Genomic DNA, 22,156 nt, shown 5'->3' with positions numbered 1-22,156 from the left:
ATAGGGCCTTTTTTTTTTTTTTTTTTTTTTTTTGCAGCGACTGTTCCGAAAATGTCTCGGGTTCAAAACAAAGAATGAGAGATTAAATGTTCGCCACCACGCACATCTTCAGAAAAATCAATGCGCCCTACGGTGCTTGCGTACTTGTCGTCGCTGCCGTGCTGAACGTATAAAATATCACAGCTCGCGAATAGCGGCGATCTGGTGCGCTTCTGCATTCAGTGTAAAGCCACTTTAATTATTTTGTGGGTGGGGAAGGGGGGGGGGGGGGGTCGTGTCTTTTACCGTTTCTCATGTTGCTGTGCACTTTCTAATATATTCTCACCACGAGTTTGTGGCAAATAAACGCTTACCAATTATCATTAATAAAAGAAGTAAATATTGAAGAAATACAACGTTCCAGCGGAAAGTAAGTGATTGCCAGGAATGCTGTTCGCGCTAACAAAGGTTAGTCGCATGTACCAAAAAGGTACTTGATATCTCACCTCTGCATAATTGCCATAGATGCCTTGTATAACCGGGTAATACTGATCGGGTGCTAGACATTATCATACTGTGAATGAATAAAAAAAAAACAGCGCCTGTTAATTTGCAGTTCGTGCCACCACAGCATTTCGCGGCGTCCGATGTAGCCGCAATCCATCTCAATGTGACACGTCATCTGCGGCGATATGCCCATCTACGCCATAATCGGTATGAGCCGAGTGATTCCCTTTCTAAAAACTATCACCTCAGTCGCGGCACTGTGAGCAGTGCGGGTAGCGATTCACTGTGAGAGCAGTTGTCAGTCGTGAGTTTCTTCTCGCACGTAAAAAAAGAAGAAAAAAATGCGTTTCCGCCTTTTCATTACCAATACCCCTTCTTTCTCGTCGCATCTCCTGGGTTGAGTGTGATCGTCAACTCAGCGCTATTTAATCTCGAGCTGCTGCCTCGTGAAATAATAGAGCCCTCTATCCTCACATATGGTGCAGTGGCGCATATCGCCGGACTCCGTGAGCATACCACGCAGAGGCGCACATGCCCCACTTCCCTTTAGCGTAAGTCCCGGCATAATCTACATACATTTATGTGCATGAGCAGGAGAAAGACCTGCGGTGGCTTAAATTACTGACAACAGCCAGTCCTTGACCTCTAAATTCCTGACAACAGTGAAATCATGTCCTCTTCGAGTTATTGGGAGCATGCGATGAAGGCTTGCACTAAATCTTGTTCTTTACTGGATGTGCGTGCATGCGAGAGCCCCAGTGAGCAGAAACTTACAGGACTGCACTCAGCTTCGCTTAACAGCTTAATGGCGAAAACACATCCTCCTTCTCTTCTTCCTCTTCTGTCTACCTCATCTCTTCTTCCTCTATCTTGCGTGTTTGTGTACTCGTTATAACTTAATTGCTTCCTTTTCTTCGGCTTCGTCGTCAGAACCTATCGCGACGTCCTTACCGAATAAATTACGTTGACATCAGAAGCTATTGCGACGTCTCGCTGGCACATCTCGCGGGATATCGCGGACATATCTCGCTGAGGAGAGATATTACCCATGAGCCTACAAAGGCTTTCGCTTAATACTACAATAGCCAACCAGCTCTTCTTGAATCGTTCCCGGAAGCCGGGCGCGTCGAGCGTTGCTGATACCGTCACTTGACCAGTCATGCCACACATATATCGAACGTAGTTGTAGGAACGAGCCACGAGTATTGCGAATGGGTTGAAGAAGATAGCGCGAGGGGCGGCCAGAGCACAAGAGGAGTCCTTTTTAAACCACCATACGGGCTGCTAGTCGCCCGCTCCTTCTCCCTCCTGATAACAGGACAAAGCTGGAGTATACAACAGAATGACGCGAATGCCAACAGCGAAGCATGCGCGTATACCCCTTAAAAGGAACTCGAGCACAATCCCGAACTTGACGATGCCGAACGGCGACAATTTCTTGCAAACCAGACGGGTGACCAGCGACCTGCTAAAGACGAGCTGCTCAAGACGCCTCCAGCCATCTGAGAACGTTTCCTCATTACCGAACGATAAATGCCGCGGAAAAGCGACGCGATGACTGGCGTCTAACTATACACCCCGTTATTACGCTTCCTCCTCCCGTACTGTCTTTTCTCTCCATGTTTCGTTTACGCGTGATAACAGTACCGCCACATCCTGGGACATTCTCCTACCTAGCTACAGCACGACACATTGCCCAGGTTCTGTACCCTACATATTTCCAGAAATGAAGCACAGGCATTTATTCTCAACGGGAATTGTTCATGAACGCATCGAATGTTGCCTCAGAATTATATAAACGTCTCAGAATCCTGGAGCTGACAAGTTTGTGTATAAAACCAGGTTTTTTTTTTTTCTCGTCTATTACAATTATTTTTCCACTCAAATGACCAATCCCTAGTCAGCATTCCAGAGTCCTTGTAAGAGCGGTTATCCTTATAGAAACATTATAGAAACATTGATTCAAGGTCTACGCGACCACTTTAAATGCACAAAGGCATCTTGCCAGGATGTCGACGCGCGCGTAGCGATTGATGCAGATAATGCCACTATGAAGTCTGGTCTGTGCATATGACTTAGGCTCTCGAGATGTATTTTTCGAACTTAATTGTTTTCCAAATCAGTCCGAGGCAGTAAGCTATTAATGAATTTAAACTTTTGACTTTACTAAGACAACCACTTTGTACTAACCGCAATATGTTCCCTGCTTTTCGTGCGCGGTTTCTTACTGAGCTTTCTATGCTGGAAAACCCCAATCACCACAAGGCAGAATGTTGACAGAAATGTGGTTTAATCCGACGTGTGAAGAAGTCTTTTGGGGTTGCAAGGATCGGGTAAAACACGGTTTTATCAGAAAAAGAGTGACCATAATGATATAGCAGAGGCGCGCTACTACACATATAATGCTGTATAGCACGGCACTACTATGACATTGTCTAGTCAAAGGCTGTCACGAGTGAAATATTTCAGAGGTAGAACGAATAATCCTGATTTCCTCGGCCGGAAAAAACATAATTTTAATACAACACAGGTAGATATTTGTAGGTCCATACATTGACTAAAGTTACTTTACCTAGCGAACAAAATTTATCTGTTCTTTTTTTTTCTTCTCTTAGCGTACACTCAAGTTTTATTTCTAGGAGCCTGCCCTATTTGCTGCATATTTTATAAACACAATATTTTACCGCGTGATTCTCACGGTGCCCATCCCTTCATTTCCTATTTCAAACCACTGACCACTCTGCGCAAGTGATCGGAGGCCGCAGTGCAAAGGCATCGCCTGTAGCCAAGGGCCTACTATACGCGCTGTGCAAACGGGCAACTTTCGTGCGCAGAATCAAATTTCCCGCTTCAGTCCTAACATCAGCCCCGCAAATCTGCGTATTTCATCCCACAGTGTGTAGTAACGAAGACAACTTGGAGACTACCTTACCTGCGAGATGTGCGCCTCCGGACTTGATTCGCGCTTGTAAAGCAAGCTGCCGTGCCTGTATATATATATTTCATATGCCTTCTCCCACATCGTCACCCAACATGATCCTCTTTCTTCTCCCCTTCCCCTTCTCCAGTGCAGAGTAGCAGGCCAGATTTCAATCCTTCCGGCCAACCTCTATGCCTTTCCTTTCAATAAATCCATCTATCTATCTATCTGTTGGCTCCCCAGTACCATCGAGTACCCAACGACATTTCTTTAAATGGCTGCAAGCCCTCCCCTGACACGCCATGGCACTTTCTCGGCACAAATATTTGCACAAAAATGATCAAAGAAAAGGTACTCGACCCCCCATACAGTGCAAAATAAAGAAACACTTTTTAATGGTGCCTTTTTCCAAGCCACACTTGCATCACTAAAAATAAAAATAAAGCACATCATCGCTTTTAATTCTGGAATGTGTAGAAGGATCCCTATACTAATGTCGTATTTCGAAAGATATTCTTCACCTGAATGAGTCTGAGCCGCACATTTGGTTGGAAGGTTGGTTATGCTCCTGTCGACGTAATCAGTACGCGCATGTGGGTTGCGGCATAAATTTTCTTAGTACGATGCGCGGTAGGCACACTGAAACACATCACGGGTACCAGACAGAATGAAGGTCGCATGGGTTAACTCACCGATTCCTCTCTGCCAAGTGACCCTGGGTGTGGGGTGACCATCTGCGACGCAGTCCATGCTGGCGCTGTGACCTTCCACGGCTGACGTGTCTGTCGGCTCTTTGATCCAGTGCGGGGGTACTGCATACACCAAACAATGCCATTCCTACCTTAAGCGAGACGCAAAAGCTTCGGGCTCTCATAAACGCATTCCAGCGAGGTGCATCACACCCTGCGTGACATTAATTCGCTCAGTGGTTATCACGGAAGTAGTCAAGGCCTATATATACCTCTGTATATCGTTTGGCCGCTGCCTGAGCACTACAGGGCAACAGAACTATTACCCTGTCTGTTTTCAAAAAAAAAAAAAAAAAAAAGCCTTAACAAAAGATCGCACATAATTAAAGAACGCTGCAGCATACCTTGGATAATGCTGCACGTCTTTCAGAGAAGAATTAGTGATTTCCTATCCCTTTCACGTAAAAGCGAAAAAAAGAAGGCTGTATATTATTGTATACTTGTTTTTTGATGCAAAAATAAACCTTCAACTTCAACTTCAACTCACAAACTTTATGCGGTTTTTAACTTATAATGCTCGCCACAATGATTAATTACGCCTTTATAATAACGCATACATCAAAGGTAAGCTCAATCGCGGCAGTATAAATGTCATAATATGAACAGGTGACAGGCCTCTTCATTAATTAGGAGCTAATAACGAAAATAACACAAAAACACAAAAGAACTGACGTTTGTTCACGGAAACAAAACAACCCTGTATTTAGTGCTTTTATTTCAAGCGACTATTCTTGTTTTTGCCGGAATGCTAATGGTATGCGGACTTCGTTGCCACTCTTCGTGGTGCACGCTAGGCTTGCATTTTCGCTAGGTCTAGCCTACAGCAGGTTCCTGCCTAACCTAATCCCTAAGCAATGATCTAATGTGGTCACTGCTGTCGGCCTTGCAGAAACATTGACGGGCGCTATCCGATATAACTGCTACAAATCTTGACTGTTTCTAATCGCTTAGAAATTCTATTCAATTACTCCGTGACAGTACAGACTGCACGGGTGAAGACCTACCACACATGACTTTTACATGAAATATAAAGAGCGAGGAAGCAGAGGCGCTTGTATCGGCGATGTTAGATCTTCCGCTCAGTTTCTCTGAATATTCTGTTAGATACTGAATTATATTTTGATCAGGCAAACCCATTACAACGAAAGCAACAGCATCGAAAAATATATTATGCTCAGATCACAAGCCTTCCAGCGGGAAAACTATGTCAGTGATGCGTGAGAAGAAATACGACCGGTGTGCACGCCAGGTATTTTTGGACAAACATAAAATGGGTTACCAGTAATACTTTGTAAATAAACACACAAGTGCCGCTAAGGCGTACGACAGCAGGCAAGAACAAGAAAAGAATGTCTTATTTATTCTCAGCTCACTATTTGGCCGCATCACGCGTTTCGAAGAAAAAAGACACCACATGGAATGTCCAAAAGCGAAGAGCACGTCTATAGCTAAAGGAAACAGAATTCTTTCCCGCCCTCGTCTCCATTCTTTCACAGCAGATTGCGAATTCTGGCTGCACAAAGGGAAGCAGTTTCCTCGGGAACGCGGAGGATTCAGTTTGTCTTAAAATTACGAGCGTTATTGGCCCGGGGCTATGTGTCTTCCAGAAACTGCTGGCTGCAGAGAGGTAAGTGTGATACAAGAAAAAATAAGGATAGATACGGGATGGGGCGAATAAAGTAGCAATTGAAGATTCTCTGACCAAGATGAGAACAAAAAGTTGTTGACAGAGGGCGCGCCGAGGCAAGCGTAGCAAGTACAGATGGCCGCATTTCTTTCTTATTTTTCTCGTTCTATTATTTTTTCGCTCGCTATATACACGCAACCTCAGCCTAACAGATACACACTCACGAAAGCACTCGTCGTGCAAATAGAAAGGACAGCTCAGAGAGGCGAAAAAATAAACGGCTGCTCTGTTCCCCCTTTCCCTTGAAAGCTTGAAATCTCGACAGGAAGCTATTTCTAATAAAGAAAACTAAATGTTGACCAGCGTTCACAAATCAAATGAAAGCGGTGTAAGTACGCCCTGTCGACAATAGACAGGAACCCGACGAACTCATTGCGAGGCCAGCGAGACAAACGCAATCGGGAGATAATAAAAATAAGGAGCGGTGGCCGGGACCATGTTTTTCCTTTCTGCCGACGTACACACACACATACACGTACACACACACACGCAAGGGCCTTATTTCCTGGCCCTTGGTCTCCGCCAACCTTGCGCAAAAGTCTGACAACTCAGCGTTTGCACTTTTTGTGGCAAAGTTCACTTCCAAGTTTCCCAACGCTCGCAAGTCTTTCTCGGTGTGCTTGCTTTCAAGTTAGCACTCCCGGGCGAGAAAGAAATGTCTTCATTCCAAGTGGAGCTTAAAGAAGAGAAGAACAAGCGCAACCAGAAGCAAAAAAGAAAAAGAAGAAAAAACGCTCAGTGGGCCCGAATAGCGCTGCAGAGCAGTGTGTTATAATGATAAGAATCTCGCCTCGAGTGCAGATGAAGCAGGCTAGAGTTGGTCTACACGCTGCGCAATTTCTTTAGGAAAGAAAAAACGACAGGCCAGCAGATATTTCGCCGTGACTGTAATGCGAATTGATTACCTTACATATACATCATTGTCGGGAACCACATTGTTCTGACCTCCTTTATTTTTTTTTTCCTTGCGCCGCCCATGCGCCCCGGTCTTAAAAGTCTGTGTTATCTCAGCGGTATATGTGGCAAGCAAAAAGTGCCGCCTTTTCCGAGCATCAGCGGTTTTCTAATAACTATTTTTGTAACGTTAATAAAGAAAATTGTTCGATATATGTACTATTTCTGAAACAAAAAGTTAAGTTTAGAACGCCTTATAATATACGTACTGGAGGCACCACAGGCAGTCATAAGGAACAGCGGCGTCTAAAACAAAAAAATAAAAAAGAGCAATAGATTCTATTATCGCGCGAGGAACCGGCGTCAAGTTGTGTATTATTCACTTTTACTATGGATCATGGATGGGCGCATGCGACCTGGCACCGCTCTTTACGACTCCATTTAATTTTTATTTTTACGCAGACTTATTTCTTTTCCATACCCTCAATCACCGGAACATTATAGAGGGGAGAGGTGTTAGATAAATCGTAGGAAACAAACAGCGGCAACTTTAGCAAAAAAGAAAAAGTAATACAATACAAAATTTCCGAGCAATGAACTAGACCACGCTGTGCGGAACACCTTTTTAATTAATGTAGCGATAATGTCCTCGATGTAGCCTTTAACAACTGCTCATCAGCCACCACCTGGCCGATCATTAACGAGCATCGTAACTCTTTCAACAAGCCTCAGTCTCTCAAAACCAAGGCGTCAGCAGAAGGGTCCACGCACAACGCCGAAAAATTCCGGTCCTGCAGTCAAGGGCTTTGCCCATACGCTGAAGGACATGACGTGAGCCACGATGAACCACCGCCGTCCCCCGACGCAGCAAGAAAGAGGACGGGTGGGGGTGAAGAGCCGTGATTTCGGAAAAGTCATCCGAGCGTACGCGAATATGAAGGACACGCCGCCTCTGGTCGTTATGGCGCGTCAACCTCACTGCAAGGAAAAAGCGAGGAGAGCGGGGGAAAGATATCAAGGGGCAAAGTAGGAGGAAGCTACCGCTACAACGTCCGCGCGGCCCTCTTCCCCAGCATCCTTGTTTCCGGCGTCCACCTGCTCCCTAGTCAGGCTCGTTAAGCAGAATGTCAACTAATGGACCGACGCCAATGTCTCCCTAATTGACTGGCGCTCTGCCGGATGCAATGGCGGCGACGCGATGGCGATTATGTTTTAATGAAGCCTTCGGCGCGGCCGGGCGTGGCGCGCCGCCGTCAGCTTCATCGAGCACGGCTTCGGCACCGCCACCCGGTGGCGCTGGTGGCTGTTTTTGGGTTAATCTATTCGCAATTAACGCCCTTCGCGAAGCACCGGCCACCGCCCACTTGCCCTTACCGATGAGTCGGCGGCATACGCCTCCTCCGAGCAGCTGAGGAATCCTGAGGACCAAGGGCGATGGTAGCAGCAGCGGCGCGCCTAATACGGCCACTCGATAGCTCCGCGACCAGCTAGGCGGCGGTCCTGATTGTAATTGTCCTTTCCCCGATCTCGGAGGAAGAGCGTCGGCTTCTTTGACTGCCGTGTCGTCGCCGTTCGTCACAAGCCAAGGACGAGCGTCGCGAGTGTCGCAAGCAGGCAATTACGGTGCTCCCTTCCGGCCCGCGGTGTTGGAAGGGTCTGAGCATCGCGATGCCCGGTTTGTGAGGCCGCTAGCGAGGCAAAGGAGGATGAAGAGGCTGATGAAATGGAACGCACGCGGCACTTGATGAGAAGCCGCGTTGTGCGTCAGAGAGCGCTTTCTCGCGAACTGTGTGCCGAATTGAGTGCTCGTTTGAGAGATGCGATAAGAACGCGCACGCTCCAGGGAGAGAGAGAGAGAGAGAGAGAGAGAGAGAGAGAGAGAGAGAGAGAGAGAGAGAGAGAGAGAGAGAGAGAGAGAGAGAGAGAGAGAGAGAGAAAAGGGAGAAATGATTACGCGTTTACGACGAGTCTTTTCTGCCGAGTGTGCGCTTACATTGAATGGCTTGGAATGGGGTCTCGCAGCTTTTATGAAACTTCAGAGAGGATGCGTTGCCCTTCCCTGGCGCAGCGCCGGTGGCCGAACTCTAACGTTGCGCAAACGTCGTGTCACGCATGCAAGCAAGTTGGAACGCTGTTCTAATTTCGTCATAGGCATATAGTTAGCTGCATGAACTTAGCGCCTGACCCCCAGTAAGACTCTGTCCATTCATTTAGATATATAGTTCGCACCTGTGTCTGTTTGTACTAATGGTTATCATACTTTTCGTCCTACTCAGCGCAACATATTTTATAGTGGTCGCCACCAAGTTGCCAAAAGCTAAGTTTTAACAAACGATGTAATGTTATTCTTCTCACAGAAAAGACGAAGACCGCAAGAATTGGCCGGGCTCTCAGTTATCTCTCTCTGTGCTATGCAAAGAAACTCTGCGGATCGGGCGTTAAAAGTACATGATAAATAAATATCTGAATGAAAATCTAGCAATTTATAGCCTAGCAATACAGTAACAAAAGCATCCACTGAAATTACCACTATAACTCTCCTAACAGTTTGCAGGGCTTCTACATTTCAGAACGTAAGCATTCTTTTCTTTCTGCTACTTGGCTGCTTGCGAACCTACAATTTTTCTCAAAGCATTTCAGCCAAGGGGGTTTCCTACTGAGCCGTACAGTGAGCCATTTTTAGCACTCATAAGAGTCCTACCCACTAAAGATATCAGGAGCAAATTTTTCTTAATTTAGAAAATTTTAAACACTAATTGGCTACGAGCCACATGGTGTGGTTCAGAAGCAGACCTCCTGGGCACTAAACTTCTAACAAAGGCGGTACGTATGCATTCCTAGCGTAGCCAAACGAGCTAGTTACGATTAACCACATCAGGCAATCAATGACCGCGCAGCAAGTGAAGTAAATTGCATGAAATGTGTAAATACACGCGGCTGTAAGGTACTTCTCGTCAAAATTGTCACTAGACAGCTGGACGTAACCGTTATATGGATATACACGCAAGAGTGCAGCAGTTATACCGACAGGTTGACAGTCTTTAAGGGCACACAACAGGTTTTTTTTTTCTTTTTTTTTCAGATAAGCTTACAGGCTTTGCCATTACGAACATTTGGCAGAAACCAAGACAGCAGGCTAGGCAGCGGGAGTCAGCAGCAAGACTACCACTCACCATGCACCCTGAGCGGTGCCGTGTAGTTGACGGTGGCGGCGGCGTTGGAGGCGAGGCAGGTGTAGCTGCCGTCGTGTCTCGGGCTGAGGCTCTCGATGGCCAGGGCCACCGAAAAGGCGTCCAGCACGCGCACCTCGATGTCCGGGCCTGACTTCAGGGGCCGCCCGTCGCGTAGCCAGGTGATGCTCACCGGCGGGTCACCCCGGGCGATGTTGCAGTACACGCGCGTCCGCATGCCCTCGTGCAGGTTCTCGTCGAAGGCGAAGCGCTCGATCAGCGGTGGCACTGCGCAGCAAATAACAAAAACCGTTATTGCGTGAGATGAAAGGCTGTATATTAAGGGCCTCCCTTAAGGCGGGTACCCGGCCCGCGCCGCACAAAGATAGGAGGAAAATGGCAGTCGGAAAAAAGGTTTGGTTTGGTTTGTGCGGTTTAACGTCCTAAAGCAACTAAGGCTATGAGAGACGCCGTAGTGGAGGACTCCGGAAAGTTCGACCACCTGGGGTTCTTTAACGCGCACTGACATCGCACAGCACACGGACGCCTTGCTTTTCGCCTCCGTCGAAATGCGGCCGCCGAGGCCGGGATTCGATCCCGCGTCCTTGGGAACAGTAGTCGAGCGCCGTAACCACTGCGCCACCCCGGCGGGGTGGCAGTCGGAAAAAACTACTGAAAGTTTTCTGATGTTACGACAGAATTTCTGTGCGGTTTTTGACGGGAAACCTGTTGTGACAACAGAACGTTCTGTAGTAACATCAGGAATTTTTGTAGTTATAACAGAAAAGTGGTACAGAACTGCAGACAACAGAAATATACTACAAAAAATCTACAGAACTACAGAAAAGTACTGCAGAACTAAAGAAAAATCTGATGGTTACGACAGAACTACAGGATATTTTGTCGTATTTTTGACACAGTTCTGTAGTTTTTTTCGACTGGGGGAACGCTCTGAAGTAATTTCGACTACCTGCATGGACTGTGTTTGCGTGCACTGATATCGCACAGCACACCGGAGCACTGCAAAAAATATTTATATAAAGGAGGACACTTAAGTTTTAATTTAAGATCGATGGTCACTCAACGGTGTTAGAGAGAGGCATTAATTTGTGTCACTGATTAGCGGCACTGAAGAACCAGGCGTTGCTCTACTGCAATAAGCGGAGCGCCCTGCACGGCCTCCATTTATCTCAATGACCGAACACACTTCCAGCGATTATTGCTTTGAAATTTTCTGCATTGTGATATTTTTTTTATCGCTCACTAATGACTTTGTAAACAGCTGCTGCAGCTACAGCCCTGTCTCAGTGTATTAAATACCATGTTAAAAAAAGTCTTCCACGTTTTAGGGCTCGCCTGCTGAGCTCCCAACCCAGGGGTCAGAGGCTCAATTCCATTACGTGATAATATATTTTTCAAACGATCACATTACATGCAACATCACGACTGTGTCACAACCACAATTGGCCAAACAGGAGATCCTAGTTACTCGAACGCTTGGTTTTCTGCTGAATGGTACCTTTAATCTTATCGCGTTAAAATGCAAATGCAATTTTTTCCACCCATAAGATAGACCTACTCCTTTTTGTTTATTAGCGTTATACCTCCTCCTCACTGAAAAAAAGCAAGGTGTAGTAGTTTTGGCGCCCAGTGTGAACACCTGGACAATCCCGCGAGGGGAGGGATAGATGAAGACATCAAAGAAGGCAGAGAGGAAGAAATGGCCTTGTAGAGCGCTCAGGATTAATTTGAACAGCCTGCGTTCTATTAAAAACACGCAGTGACATCACACTGCACATGAGCATTCCATATTTGGCACCCGTGTAAACGAGGTCTTTGCTGCCGGAATTCGAGTGAGCGACCTTGGGATCACCATTAGAACGCAGCCACTGTGATGGTTCCGAAGACATTGCGTGGTTATAAAAAAATCTAGATAGTCGGCAGGGAAATCTCTTTTTGAGGATTGTGCAATCACAGTCAAATAGACGCCAGGCGTGTCCGTACTACTCGCAGGCAAACAGTTCAGCGTACAGATGTGATGCCAAAAGCAGTGCTCGCAGAATGATCCACTAAGAGATGAGTGACCAGGGGACGTCCATGCTGCAGTGATTCGGCCGTAGCGATGCACGTCTTAAATAAACTGTTTTATTTAGATTCAAGAACAGGTTAGCAGTAAAGAGCTTTCTTTTAGAGAATATATGTCCTTAGTCTTCCTATCTCCCCCAAAAAATGTGTCATTTATTTTGACATCAGTTGAACTTGACACTGAAGAAATGTCAACAAGTGATTAACCAAGGCTATGCTTGCAGTTTAAGACAGCTCGAGACATGTTGCGGAAGCGCAGATGTGAAGTGCCTAGATAACTACACGTGCGCATCCGCTGCAGCTTCGCTCAAAAGCACGTACCCGTCGTAACAAGTTTGATTGTGTCCTCCCCAGTCTCAGTTTTCCAAGTGTTTTAATGCAGTGATGATGGCAGCCTTTTTTATCTTATGAATTATAAAGAAATTTAAATGATGTATCTGAGTTACGTTGCAATATCGCGCTGTGCAGGGGTCGTTACGTCACATTCACATGCAGCGTCCTTATGTTGCGACATCGGAGGACCACCACAATAGGACAGCCACAGTGTTGTCACTATATAGGTAGCTATCCTAGCCACTTTTCAGCACCGGTGGAAGGGAGTGAAGTTGAACAGCCGCCTCGGAGCTTTTCGTACCCGACATCGCAGCTTTCTAATTTTCACTACTGTGAGAGTAAGCCACGCAATGAAATATAGGGATAAGTGCCACATTATTCACATTGGAAGGCCCCGGAAAACAATCGATTTAAAACATGAGTTTGCCCTACCTTTTGATCTTCCCCGTGAAAAAGGAAACCCAAAATCTTCATCACGTCACATTTTGTTTTCAGATACATTTGCTTGATGCGCTGCGCAAACTCCTTGCTGACGGCTTTCAACTTTGCACTGTCGATCTTCATTTTGTCGCCAGCCTCCTCGCCGTACGGGACTGACGGTTGTTTATGCCGAGCCGTTACTGCCGTGATGACAGCCGATAAAAGCATACCTTAAGCGACCGGAAAAACACCACCGATCAAGCAACAACCCTGTGGTACGACTCACGGCACTTAGCCACGCAAATATCAGTACGAAAGGACAATGCCATCGTGACAGCGTCGACCACTTACATAAAGCCTACCATGCGGTTTCTCGACGTTTCCCAACAAGTGCTATAGAGTCAATTTCAAAGTGCGAGGCCGCGACCTTTATTTCCCAAGGTGCAACCGTTCCTGCCGGAGAAAGAAAGATGACTTGGCTTACATTACCTATCCCGAGACAAAACTTCCCTGCTGCTTTTGTTATTGTTCCATACCACACTATTTTTACTTTATTTCGGAGCCCCGACTCACCAGCCTTTCCAGAGACGCGGCGGAGAAGGCGGAGAAGTAGTGTTGGGGTCACACGTCGCAGAGTGACGCCATTTCACGCACAACGAGCGTCACCTTGTTTCGCGCGGTGAGTGTCTCGAATCAGACAAGCGTGTCGCGTGTGGCCATCTCTTTCGGCCAGCGGGCACAGAGGGCAAGGGCGGCCATCGATTATTCCCTCAGCTCCGGGGAAACGCTGCGACAGCGCGACCCCACCTCCTCCCCCGTCTTAAAAAATGGATATAAATAAACCACCACTAGCCAGCGTAAACAGACAGACCCGCTCGTGCTGCGCGCGTGCGCGGGCTCAGTGAAGGAACTCATTTCACGCGGGCTGTTTGCACAGCGGCGGAGAATCAGGAGCGAGCCCCGTTTCCGCGGCGCTTTCGGAATCGTTGTGTGATCTTTTGAACCTAATTCTAACCCCGAGGCGAGATATTAGGCCTCAGAGATAAGCGGCGCGCTCGCCAACAATCGGAGGAAGCGCAAGTTACTAAATGCGACACCATTGTGTGTGTTTCTAGCCCGGGAGCCGAACAATGGTGAGGACGACGGCGACCCGCTGCGCGCTGCTTTTGGCCCCGGTCGGTCGTGTGTCAAAAGAGCACGCCGGGAGTCCGGGCGCTATTGTAACAAGTGCCGGGCGTATTGACAGTTGTATGTAGTGAGGAGCAAGCTCTCCAGTGCCTTTGATGCTGGTGTGGTCTGTTTGGTTCCTGCCTGTTGTCGACGGATAGGAAAGTGTGGGCCAGCCTATTGAAGAGACGCCGCACACTTTAGGAATACGAACTACGTGGTTAAAACGGCTCAGGTGACAATGATGGTCGATGTGATAGGAATTCATTACAAAGAACAAGGTACTGAAGAAGGTTGTCAGGAGTAAGGCTTCTAGCAGATATAATGCAATATTTTCTCACTAAATACAAGATATAGAAATTTGAACTGGACACTGGGACACACTGGGAAAATGGATTGTAATGCACATTTAAGAGGAGTAAAAAAAAACCATTAACAGGATGATCATAAGGACTTTTAAGAGAAAACTGCGACATCAGTTAAATTTACGGTCCAGGATTACTTTGACGCTGTAAGTCGAATGAATGTTTTTACTTCACGTTGTGGGAGGCTTCAAAAATGTTGCAGAATTTTCTGGAGGGAAGAGGTGGGCGGGAATGGTGTGGGTGGGTAGGCAGCTCCTTAGCTAGTGGGCTGATGTGGCTGGTGGGTGGTACTTATGAAGGGTGGCTGGCTGTTCCACTGCGCCTTTGAAACCAATTTCGCCGTCTCTGCGTGGGCCTCTAACTTCCACCCTCGTCGTGAAGGGTAGATGTAGGTGGGCTTGTGGTGGGCGGCGCGCCTGTGTAGGGTCGAAGTCCCTCGCCCAGTATTCAATTTTTCTGTCGCTCACACATCGTCGGCGTGCATATTCGCTGAGTTCCACTCTTGCACTCGCAATGAAAGAATGCTAGAGCTTTACGAAATGCAGTGTTATGTGAGATTTCAAGCGTATCTAGGGAAACCGGATTCCAACTGACCTCATCTAATGGAAACGTTTTCTCAGCGATCCATCAGTGATGATATTTAAGGTGGCGTTGTTAGTAACCGTTCTTAAGAATTATTCTTGTTAAACTATGCCCTAAGAAAATAGACGCGATGAAAATATTGACCCGTTAATGGACTGGCTCTTGGTAAGTAATGGGCGATTTTACGGCGAATCTCCAGACACGTTCTGCCTATCCCATATTTCGATACCAGGAGCATTTATAAATCAATGTTTTCAATGAGCTTAGTAAAGAAGACGGAAAAACTTTACAGATAGGAAACCATGCATGGTTGAAGCTTTTTTTTTTTTTTTTCCACTCTTGGGTCATCACCCAATCTTTAAAAAAGGCTAGTGCTAGCACCTAGGTACTTATTTGATAACACATATTCCAGATAAATATTACTAAGGCTGCAAGTTGGAACTTCTGTATGCCTACAAAAATTCTTACGTTCTTGTGTTAAAGTTTAGTTTGATATTCAACACAATAGACAATTTCAGAACGTTTTGAGTGTTAGGTTGCAGGAATGGAACGCCATAATCAAAATTAATTTTGCGAGAGCCCGCAGATAAGTCAGCTTTTAAAGTAAAGACCAGCAGCAGAAGATATGTTAGTGGGCAAGTTTTTTGTGTTAACTGGAAAGAGCTGGAGTCAATGCTATGAACGCAACCCTGCACACGGCAGAGGGCTATGAATAGTTGTTGTAAAAATATCACTGTCTGAATCTTAAAGAGTGTTACTATCGAAACAAGTAGCCTCCAATGAGAATTATAGCTGCATTTACCACATATATTCATATGTGACACAGGCAGCAAGACAGTTTGCTCTTCCTGCTCAGACAGCGCATGGTATGTCACTGGAAGTAATGTGGAGTGACGCGAATGCTTCAAAGTGTACTGAATCGTACATCTTTGTATTGAACAGGCTATTGCGATTCACTGATATTTGAACTTACCATGCACTGTTCGCAGGCATCACACATGGTATGTGCAGGCTTTGTCAAGAGTTTTGAGCCCAGAGGGTTTGCGTTGAAGCCGTATATTATGACTTCTTTAACAATCGTGGAAATCCTAGCAATTGGAGAGGGTGGGACGAAAAATTTTCTTGTCTTCAGCAAGCTTGGCAACCTTGGAATGCATTACGAGCCACACAGTATGGCTCAAAAGTAGACCCCCTGGGCTCTAAACTTTTGACAAAGGGTGTACAACTCCATGCACAAGGCTAGCTCGCAAATGGCAGTAAATTTACTTCCTCTCATTGCTTAGCGCATAAGTCAGAATGATACGAGAACTTCTTACTGCGCATTAGGCTGTTGCTCCCGTATCCGAGACACGGAGTCCGGTGTATAGTAACGACTTGGTCAAGATATCCGATGGTGCCTTTCCCAAAAGGCTCACTTCAACACCAAAGCCGAGTAACTCACCGCTCGGCGCTTGTGAACATTTTATTACGCCGCCGGGATCCCCATGGCAACGGAATTCTAACCCGGGCTACCCCAAAGGTAAGAAGCGAATGCTATACGCCTCTATATTTGGCCTCGTAGGGACAGAAATCATGTTGTATCGATGGGTGGGCGTGTGATAAAAAAGCGAGATTTGAGCGAGCTTACTACCTTTTTACGAAGAACTTTCCTGGCCGGTTTGTTTGTGAGTGCATTATTACAAGCAAAACGTTGTAAAAAATGTTTCCCACGCAGCATACACTGTTGGGAAAATATCATAAATATCCGTTACCTCGAAGGCGTGTTGTCTGCATTTTATGATTCCACCTGTCGCAAAGTGGTCAAATTTGCAAACGCGTGTATGAGTTGCGCTTGCTGGCGCCGTCAGAAGGATGTGATCAGGACATTATTTTTACTCTTTACGCTTCGATGTCATCTGTCACCACTTTGACGCAGTTTTTTTTCTTCTTTTTTAGAAGGTGGGTTATGTGGCTGTAGAAAGAGGACATACAAACTCAGCGTATACTTGTCCCATGTACGTGCTTTCGCACGTGAAGTGGATGGAAGGCTTAGCATAAAAGCGGGAACGCTTTCGTCGACACCTCTTCGGATGGTCTGCCTGCGTGGACGCATGCTGAAGCGTGCGCGGGCGTTAAAACTGAAGATTAGGATGAGTGTAGGGACCAGTCTCCTATCGGTCTTAGAGATATTAAATTTCAATAAGGCCTTAGCAAAAAAAAAAAAAAAGCATCTTGAGAAAAGCTCGAACCCTTCGTTTGGCCTACCGGTTAAAATATTCCTTACTGAATCTTGTTCGACCGAGATCCGGACGTGATCTTGAATGGCTGATGAAAATTGTACACCTGTTTCGCCGGCTACTTAGTAGAATATACTTTCGATGTTTCGAGGATATGCCGACTTTACGCAATCACCGTATCCCAATAGTGTACACACCTGAATGCGCAAGGTAGAGAAGAATACGTCCATTGAACCATCGCCTATCGGTTATATTTGCTACTGGTTCGATACATTGCTACCTTTGTGTTTGATGTCAAGATGCTTTGTTAAATATGAAGCCCAAGCGAATATATTGTTTTTTGGTGCGCATCGGATGAAACGTTTCAATCAATTGTTGAGTTCTAGGAGGATGATCTATGTTGAAAAACCGATATTTACAGTTTTTTTTTTTTTTTTTTTTTTTTTTACTGTTTATACGCTGTTCAAACTTGCATCATATGACGTGCTTTACGCAGGATTCTCTGAGTCGCTATAGATACACAATCTAAGCCCACTTCCGAAGCGTGTCATCTAAATCAGGAGTTTAGGAAACTACAGACAGCACCATGGGCTTGACGCTGTCTGAGGTGTATGAAAGTTAAACCACAGGTCCACGCACTTACCTGTATTCATGACGTCACTCACACTTCGCTGAATCCTACTTTCTCCCCATCACATTTTATAGTCACAGGGAGGTTCGTGCATGTTTGAAAAAAAAAAAAAAAAAGGTTGCCTGGCCTAGTGGACCTGTTCCTATCCGAAGCTGTATTGAGCAAATGAAGCCGTATTATTTACGTTCTATAGTGTGAAACATCTCAGTACTGAGAGTGCTACCAGGGTTGCTGAACGGGTATCGATCACCGCTTTTGTCGGCTGCGCATCCAGTGGCTGGGTGACGAAGTGGCGGACAAAGACTGTGCATATACTTTTGAGGCTGAACGTCTGCCAGCCGAACGGTCTCCAAACCCGTTCGCGTTCCCCAGCGCGTACCTTTGACGGCGACGTGTAGGCTGGCGCTGGCTTTCTGGCCTTCCTCGTTGGACGCCACGCAAGTGTACTGGCCGGCGTCCTGGACGGTGGTGGCCAGCACCAGAAGGGTGCCGTTGGGGAACACCTTCTGCCGGTGGTGGAAGGGAAGCTTGCGCCCGTCTGCAAGTAATAAAAAACATCTCTCTTAGACGCAGTGACGTGAAAAAGCGCAGAAGTACATCGTTTTACTTTTGGTAGCCCTGAGACTATCTGACTGGCCTCAGCATCACTCATTCGTGAAAAAAAAAAAAGAAAATCTTGCTCCCTACAAAATGAGCCGCTAGCTCAAAAGGTTGCCCCTTTTAGAAGCTATAGCGTATCTTGCTCTTCGTTCCTTCGTAAAGGGGGGACGGAGAGAGTAGGAATATGCTAATCCCCCCGCTTGAATGAAGACTTGTTGGGCTAGCCAATTTTGCATGGCTGTTGCGACAGCGCGGTACCGACAATGATTGATTGATTTATAGGAAGGAAAAGGCGCGGTAACTGTCTCACTTAATTTCTGTGGACATCTCAACCGCGCCATAAGAGAAGGGAGGAAGATGGGAGTGAAAGTGGAAAGAGAGAAAATGAGTGCACACGTGAGCGTCGCGTTTTCAGCGGTACCTATTGTCCGTAGTGCCCTCAGGCAATATATGCAGCACTAAGTGCTATGCGCGCATATTTTTGTTTTTTTTTTCTTCTGTGCGGCCCTGCTGCATTGCACTTTGAACCACTGGCCTTGAAATGGGATGAAAAGTTTGATTATTTCTTGCTTCTCTCTAATTTAATTTCGAGAAAGAAAGGAAAACGCATGATTAAACTTTGAAAACTATTTCTGTACGAATCCAGAGCCTGACAACAGAGAGCTCTCGGTGTATCCTGCACTCACACCTTTCATTTGCTCCATATAGACAACTGCAAGATGATATGGATATTAACCGTCTACAACGACACCGAACATGCACGTGCTGAGAATTCCAACCATGTTTTGCCACCAATATACGATGTGAAACTGCAAGCATGAAACTGTCTGTTATGCAAACGACGTAGTGCTTAGAAAGCAGGCATAGGCAAGCCAGTGTAGCGTGGTTAGCATGCTTAGCATGCTTTGAGGAAACACGATCACACTCAGCGAATGACACCGTTACTTTGTCTCACGAGGATCCGTAAGCCAGACAAAATAATGGCACATATATCTAACGCTAGAACCCTGCCGGTAGGAGAAACCGAGCTTTGATAATACTATACGTGGAAACGATTTGCTTCTAGAGTTAAGTAATTATCTCCGAGAACACACGAGAGCATTCGGTATGTTGGTCGATATTTCCCTAAAGCAGCTGCGACTAGCAGTTAAAGATGAGTAACGCATCAGACAAGCGGACACCGCAGACGCCTAGAGCGCCCTCATGTGAGCGTCGCCAAGCCCTTCATGTAATGAACGAACTATACATTACAAACATACGGACACTCAAAGAATGGATTATGCGAGCTTTATATGGCTGAATACGCACACGTTTTTTGCATAGGGAGAGTATTCAAGATCTGTCGGCCTGAGCAATGTATTTGAGGCACGTTTGGTTAACTCACAGGAAGAATATAAACTGGCGAACGAAACATTTAGAAATATTCTCGAGAAAAAGTGGAAGTTTTAAATGTGGAGTTCTTTTATTCTAATCTCATTTATCATCACAAGTCTCTGCCGAAAATCTTGTGAACGTGAACTGGAATTATAATAGAAAATTCTTCATAACCATTTCTTCGTCGCGATAATTTTCGTCCGACTATGTCTGCTCTTAATCAAGATATACATTTTTGTCTCTCTGCACTGCTTGCACAGCATTTTTCTTTAGTTTCGATCATTGCAATAGCTCTTTCTCAAAAGGAAAGAACCGATAAGAACCTGATTATCATTACTTGCTTCGCTTGCTGTCAACCCAAATATGGTTCTGTTGTTATGGGCACCGACTGTATTCTTCTTACTATCAAAAGTTCTGGACCTGGTTCCACAATAAAACTGTTCGAATGTATATTTTCCCACAATTACACTGGGATCTGAATGCCTGCTATGAGTTTATGGCGGTCGACTCTATATTAAAACACAAAGTTGGTGAAAAAAAAATCGCATTCTCCTACGCTCTGACCAGGCGTGCTGAGAGCCGAGGGCGCAAGTGTCACCAAACAAACAAAAAAAAAAAAAAAGGCATTTTTATTCTCTTTCAGTTCTTCCCCTGCTATTGTGTTTCTTTTCGCGGAACTGCGCCTCGGAATCGTATAGATAAACTAAAGGTACGACGGCACAGTTTATGCTGACGCGCGTACAACTCGGTCGATATATCTGGCAAAGGCGTGCACCGTTTTCTCATCCTGCAACACGAAAATGCACCTTCGGCCCAGAAATGAGCGGCATAGAGAGGTGAGCGAAATAGCGAAGCGCCTACCACGCACACAGTTCGATGTCGGGGCAAATATACGATCCTCGCAGCCATCTCCATGCGCGCGGCCTGCATGGTCCGCCTTAACTATGGGACGGTACTATGCGCCCCTTCGAAGATACCCCACCTTCCTTCCTCCCTATCTCGCCCTCCTCTGTCTGGCATCTCATTCGGCTCCCTTTCCCCAATTCTCTTCTCTCCACGATCTCGAGGTGAAAGCGAAACTCTTGTGTGTTCAGTTTTGCCTCGCACTCCTCGCTGATCGGATGCGGGTCACGTATAGGTGCTTCTGAAACGAGACGGCGCCGTGCTTCCCCCGTGCGCCAGGTTTATTTTTATCTCTCGGTCTATCTTTCTTTTGATTTCACTTTTTATCTCGATGTGAGTAAGAGTGTTTACTTTGCCTTCTTCTCTTCGAGGGGGGGCCTTTTCCTTAGCTATCCAGCTCGCGCCTCTTCCGGTCGTATTGATTTCCAAAGGGAGGCTCCAATTAAGGCAGGGGGCGAATTCGCAGTTTATATAGGGGGAGCCTTAATCTCGGAGACCCCAGGGGTTCATGCTGCCAGCGGAAGTAACAAGAGAAACTTCCGACTGGCTTGGCACTCTCGCACCGACCACACTCCACGAGTGCCGCGCTCGTAACGTGCAAAGAAGGCGACGACCGAACTCCTCCCGCTTTAGCCCTGCACGACTCTGCGCCAAACAAAGATACAAAACATAAAGGAAACGAGAGAAAAAAAATCTAATAAACGCTGGAATGCAAACAAGGGTAAACGAAGAGGCGGAAACGCGGCACCGGGGCCTCTTCATTTGGGGACAGTGTTACTTCATTTTGCCGCGCAGGCCTGCCCGCCCCGTTACATAAGCTGCGCGGGTCGAAGTAAATGTAAATGCCGTAATGTGTCTCCACACACCGACGTCTTCTTCAAGTCTCAGTGCCTCTGCCTCATCGGCCGTTCTTGTTAGCCCCCGGTTTCATTTTGAGTTTCTCTTTTTCCCTTCTTCGCTTTTTCTTTCCCCTTCTTTCTCAATAGAAAGGGCGCGGCAAATCAAGTTTATTAGCGTCGCTGCTAGTATTGCGACACGGTCCTCTCCCCCTTCCCTGCTCTCAACCGCCTCTAGCTAGCTTCTGGGCTTCTCGTAATCTGGGAGCGCGCAAGGGCCGTGTTCAAAGCAGGAACGCTACACTCCTACGTGAAAACTTTTTTTTTTTTGCCTCAGTTTAGAAGCTGTGTTCTACTTCTTCATAACGGCTAGTGAGCTTGCGGATAGGCTGGTGTAGGACGCAGTAATTTAATTAGCTTCGAGTAAGGGCCTTTGATTCGCTTACTAGAATAAGATATTGAACGTCAGCTATGTAGTCCCTTTTTCTGCCTGTAATTGGTTATTTACGTGGCGAAAAGGAAGACAGCTTGACTAGTGCAGTCCGATATCGGAATCTAAGTGGCAAAAAAAGAACGTTCTGAGCAACAGTACAATTGAAAGCACTATCGTGAGAGATATCGTTGAATTCAATAACGGGATGCAGAGTTTGAAGCATTCCTAGTAAGCGACTCAGCCTCCGTGAGAAGCAGGGCCGGAATATTTATAGCAATATTTTGCAGGCAACGCATAGAGGCAGT

General features: G+C 46.3%; 1 protein-coding gene across 1 annotated transcript in view; it reads right to left on the bottom strand.

Moving 5' to 3' along the window:
- LOC146186572 (cell adhesion molecule Dscam1-like) overlaps positions 1-22,156 on the bottom strand; it is a 283,106-nt gene that overhangs the window by 77,068 nt on the left and 183,882 nt on the right. The window contains exons 11-12 of the mRNA XM_084608063.1: positions 9,910-10,194; positions 4,099-4,218 (exon numbers count right to left, since the gene is read on the bottom strand). Of these exons, the coding sequence (XP_084464189.1) occupies positions 4,099-4,218; positions 9,910-10,194 (405 nt within the window). The remainder of the gene's footprint in view (positions 1-4,098; positions 4,219-9,909; positions 10,195-22,156) is intronic.

Source organism: Amblyomma maculatum, chromosome 6 (assembly GCF_055883805.1).
Source record: "Amblyomma maculatum isolate TAMU_Amacu chromosome 6, ASM5588380v1, whole genome shotgun sequence".
In the NCBI taxonomy this organism is placed as follows: Eukaryota; Metazoa; Arthropoda; class Arachnida; order Ixodida; family Ixodidae; genus Amblyomma; species Amblyomma maculatum.
Note: the sequence above shows the minus strand (reverse complement) of the source record. Positions and strands in the feature narration are given on the sequence as shown.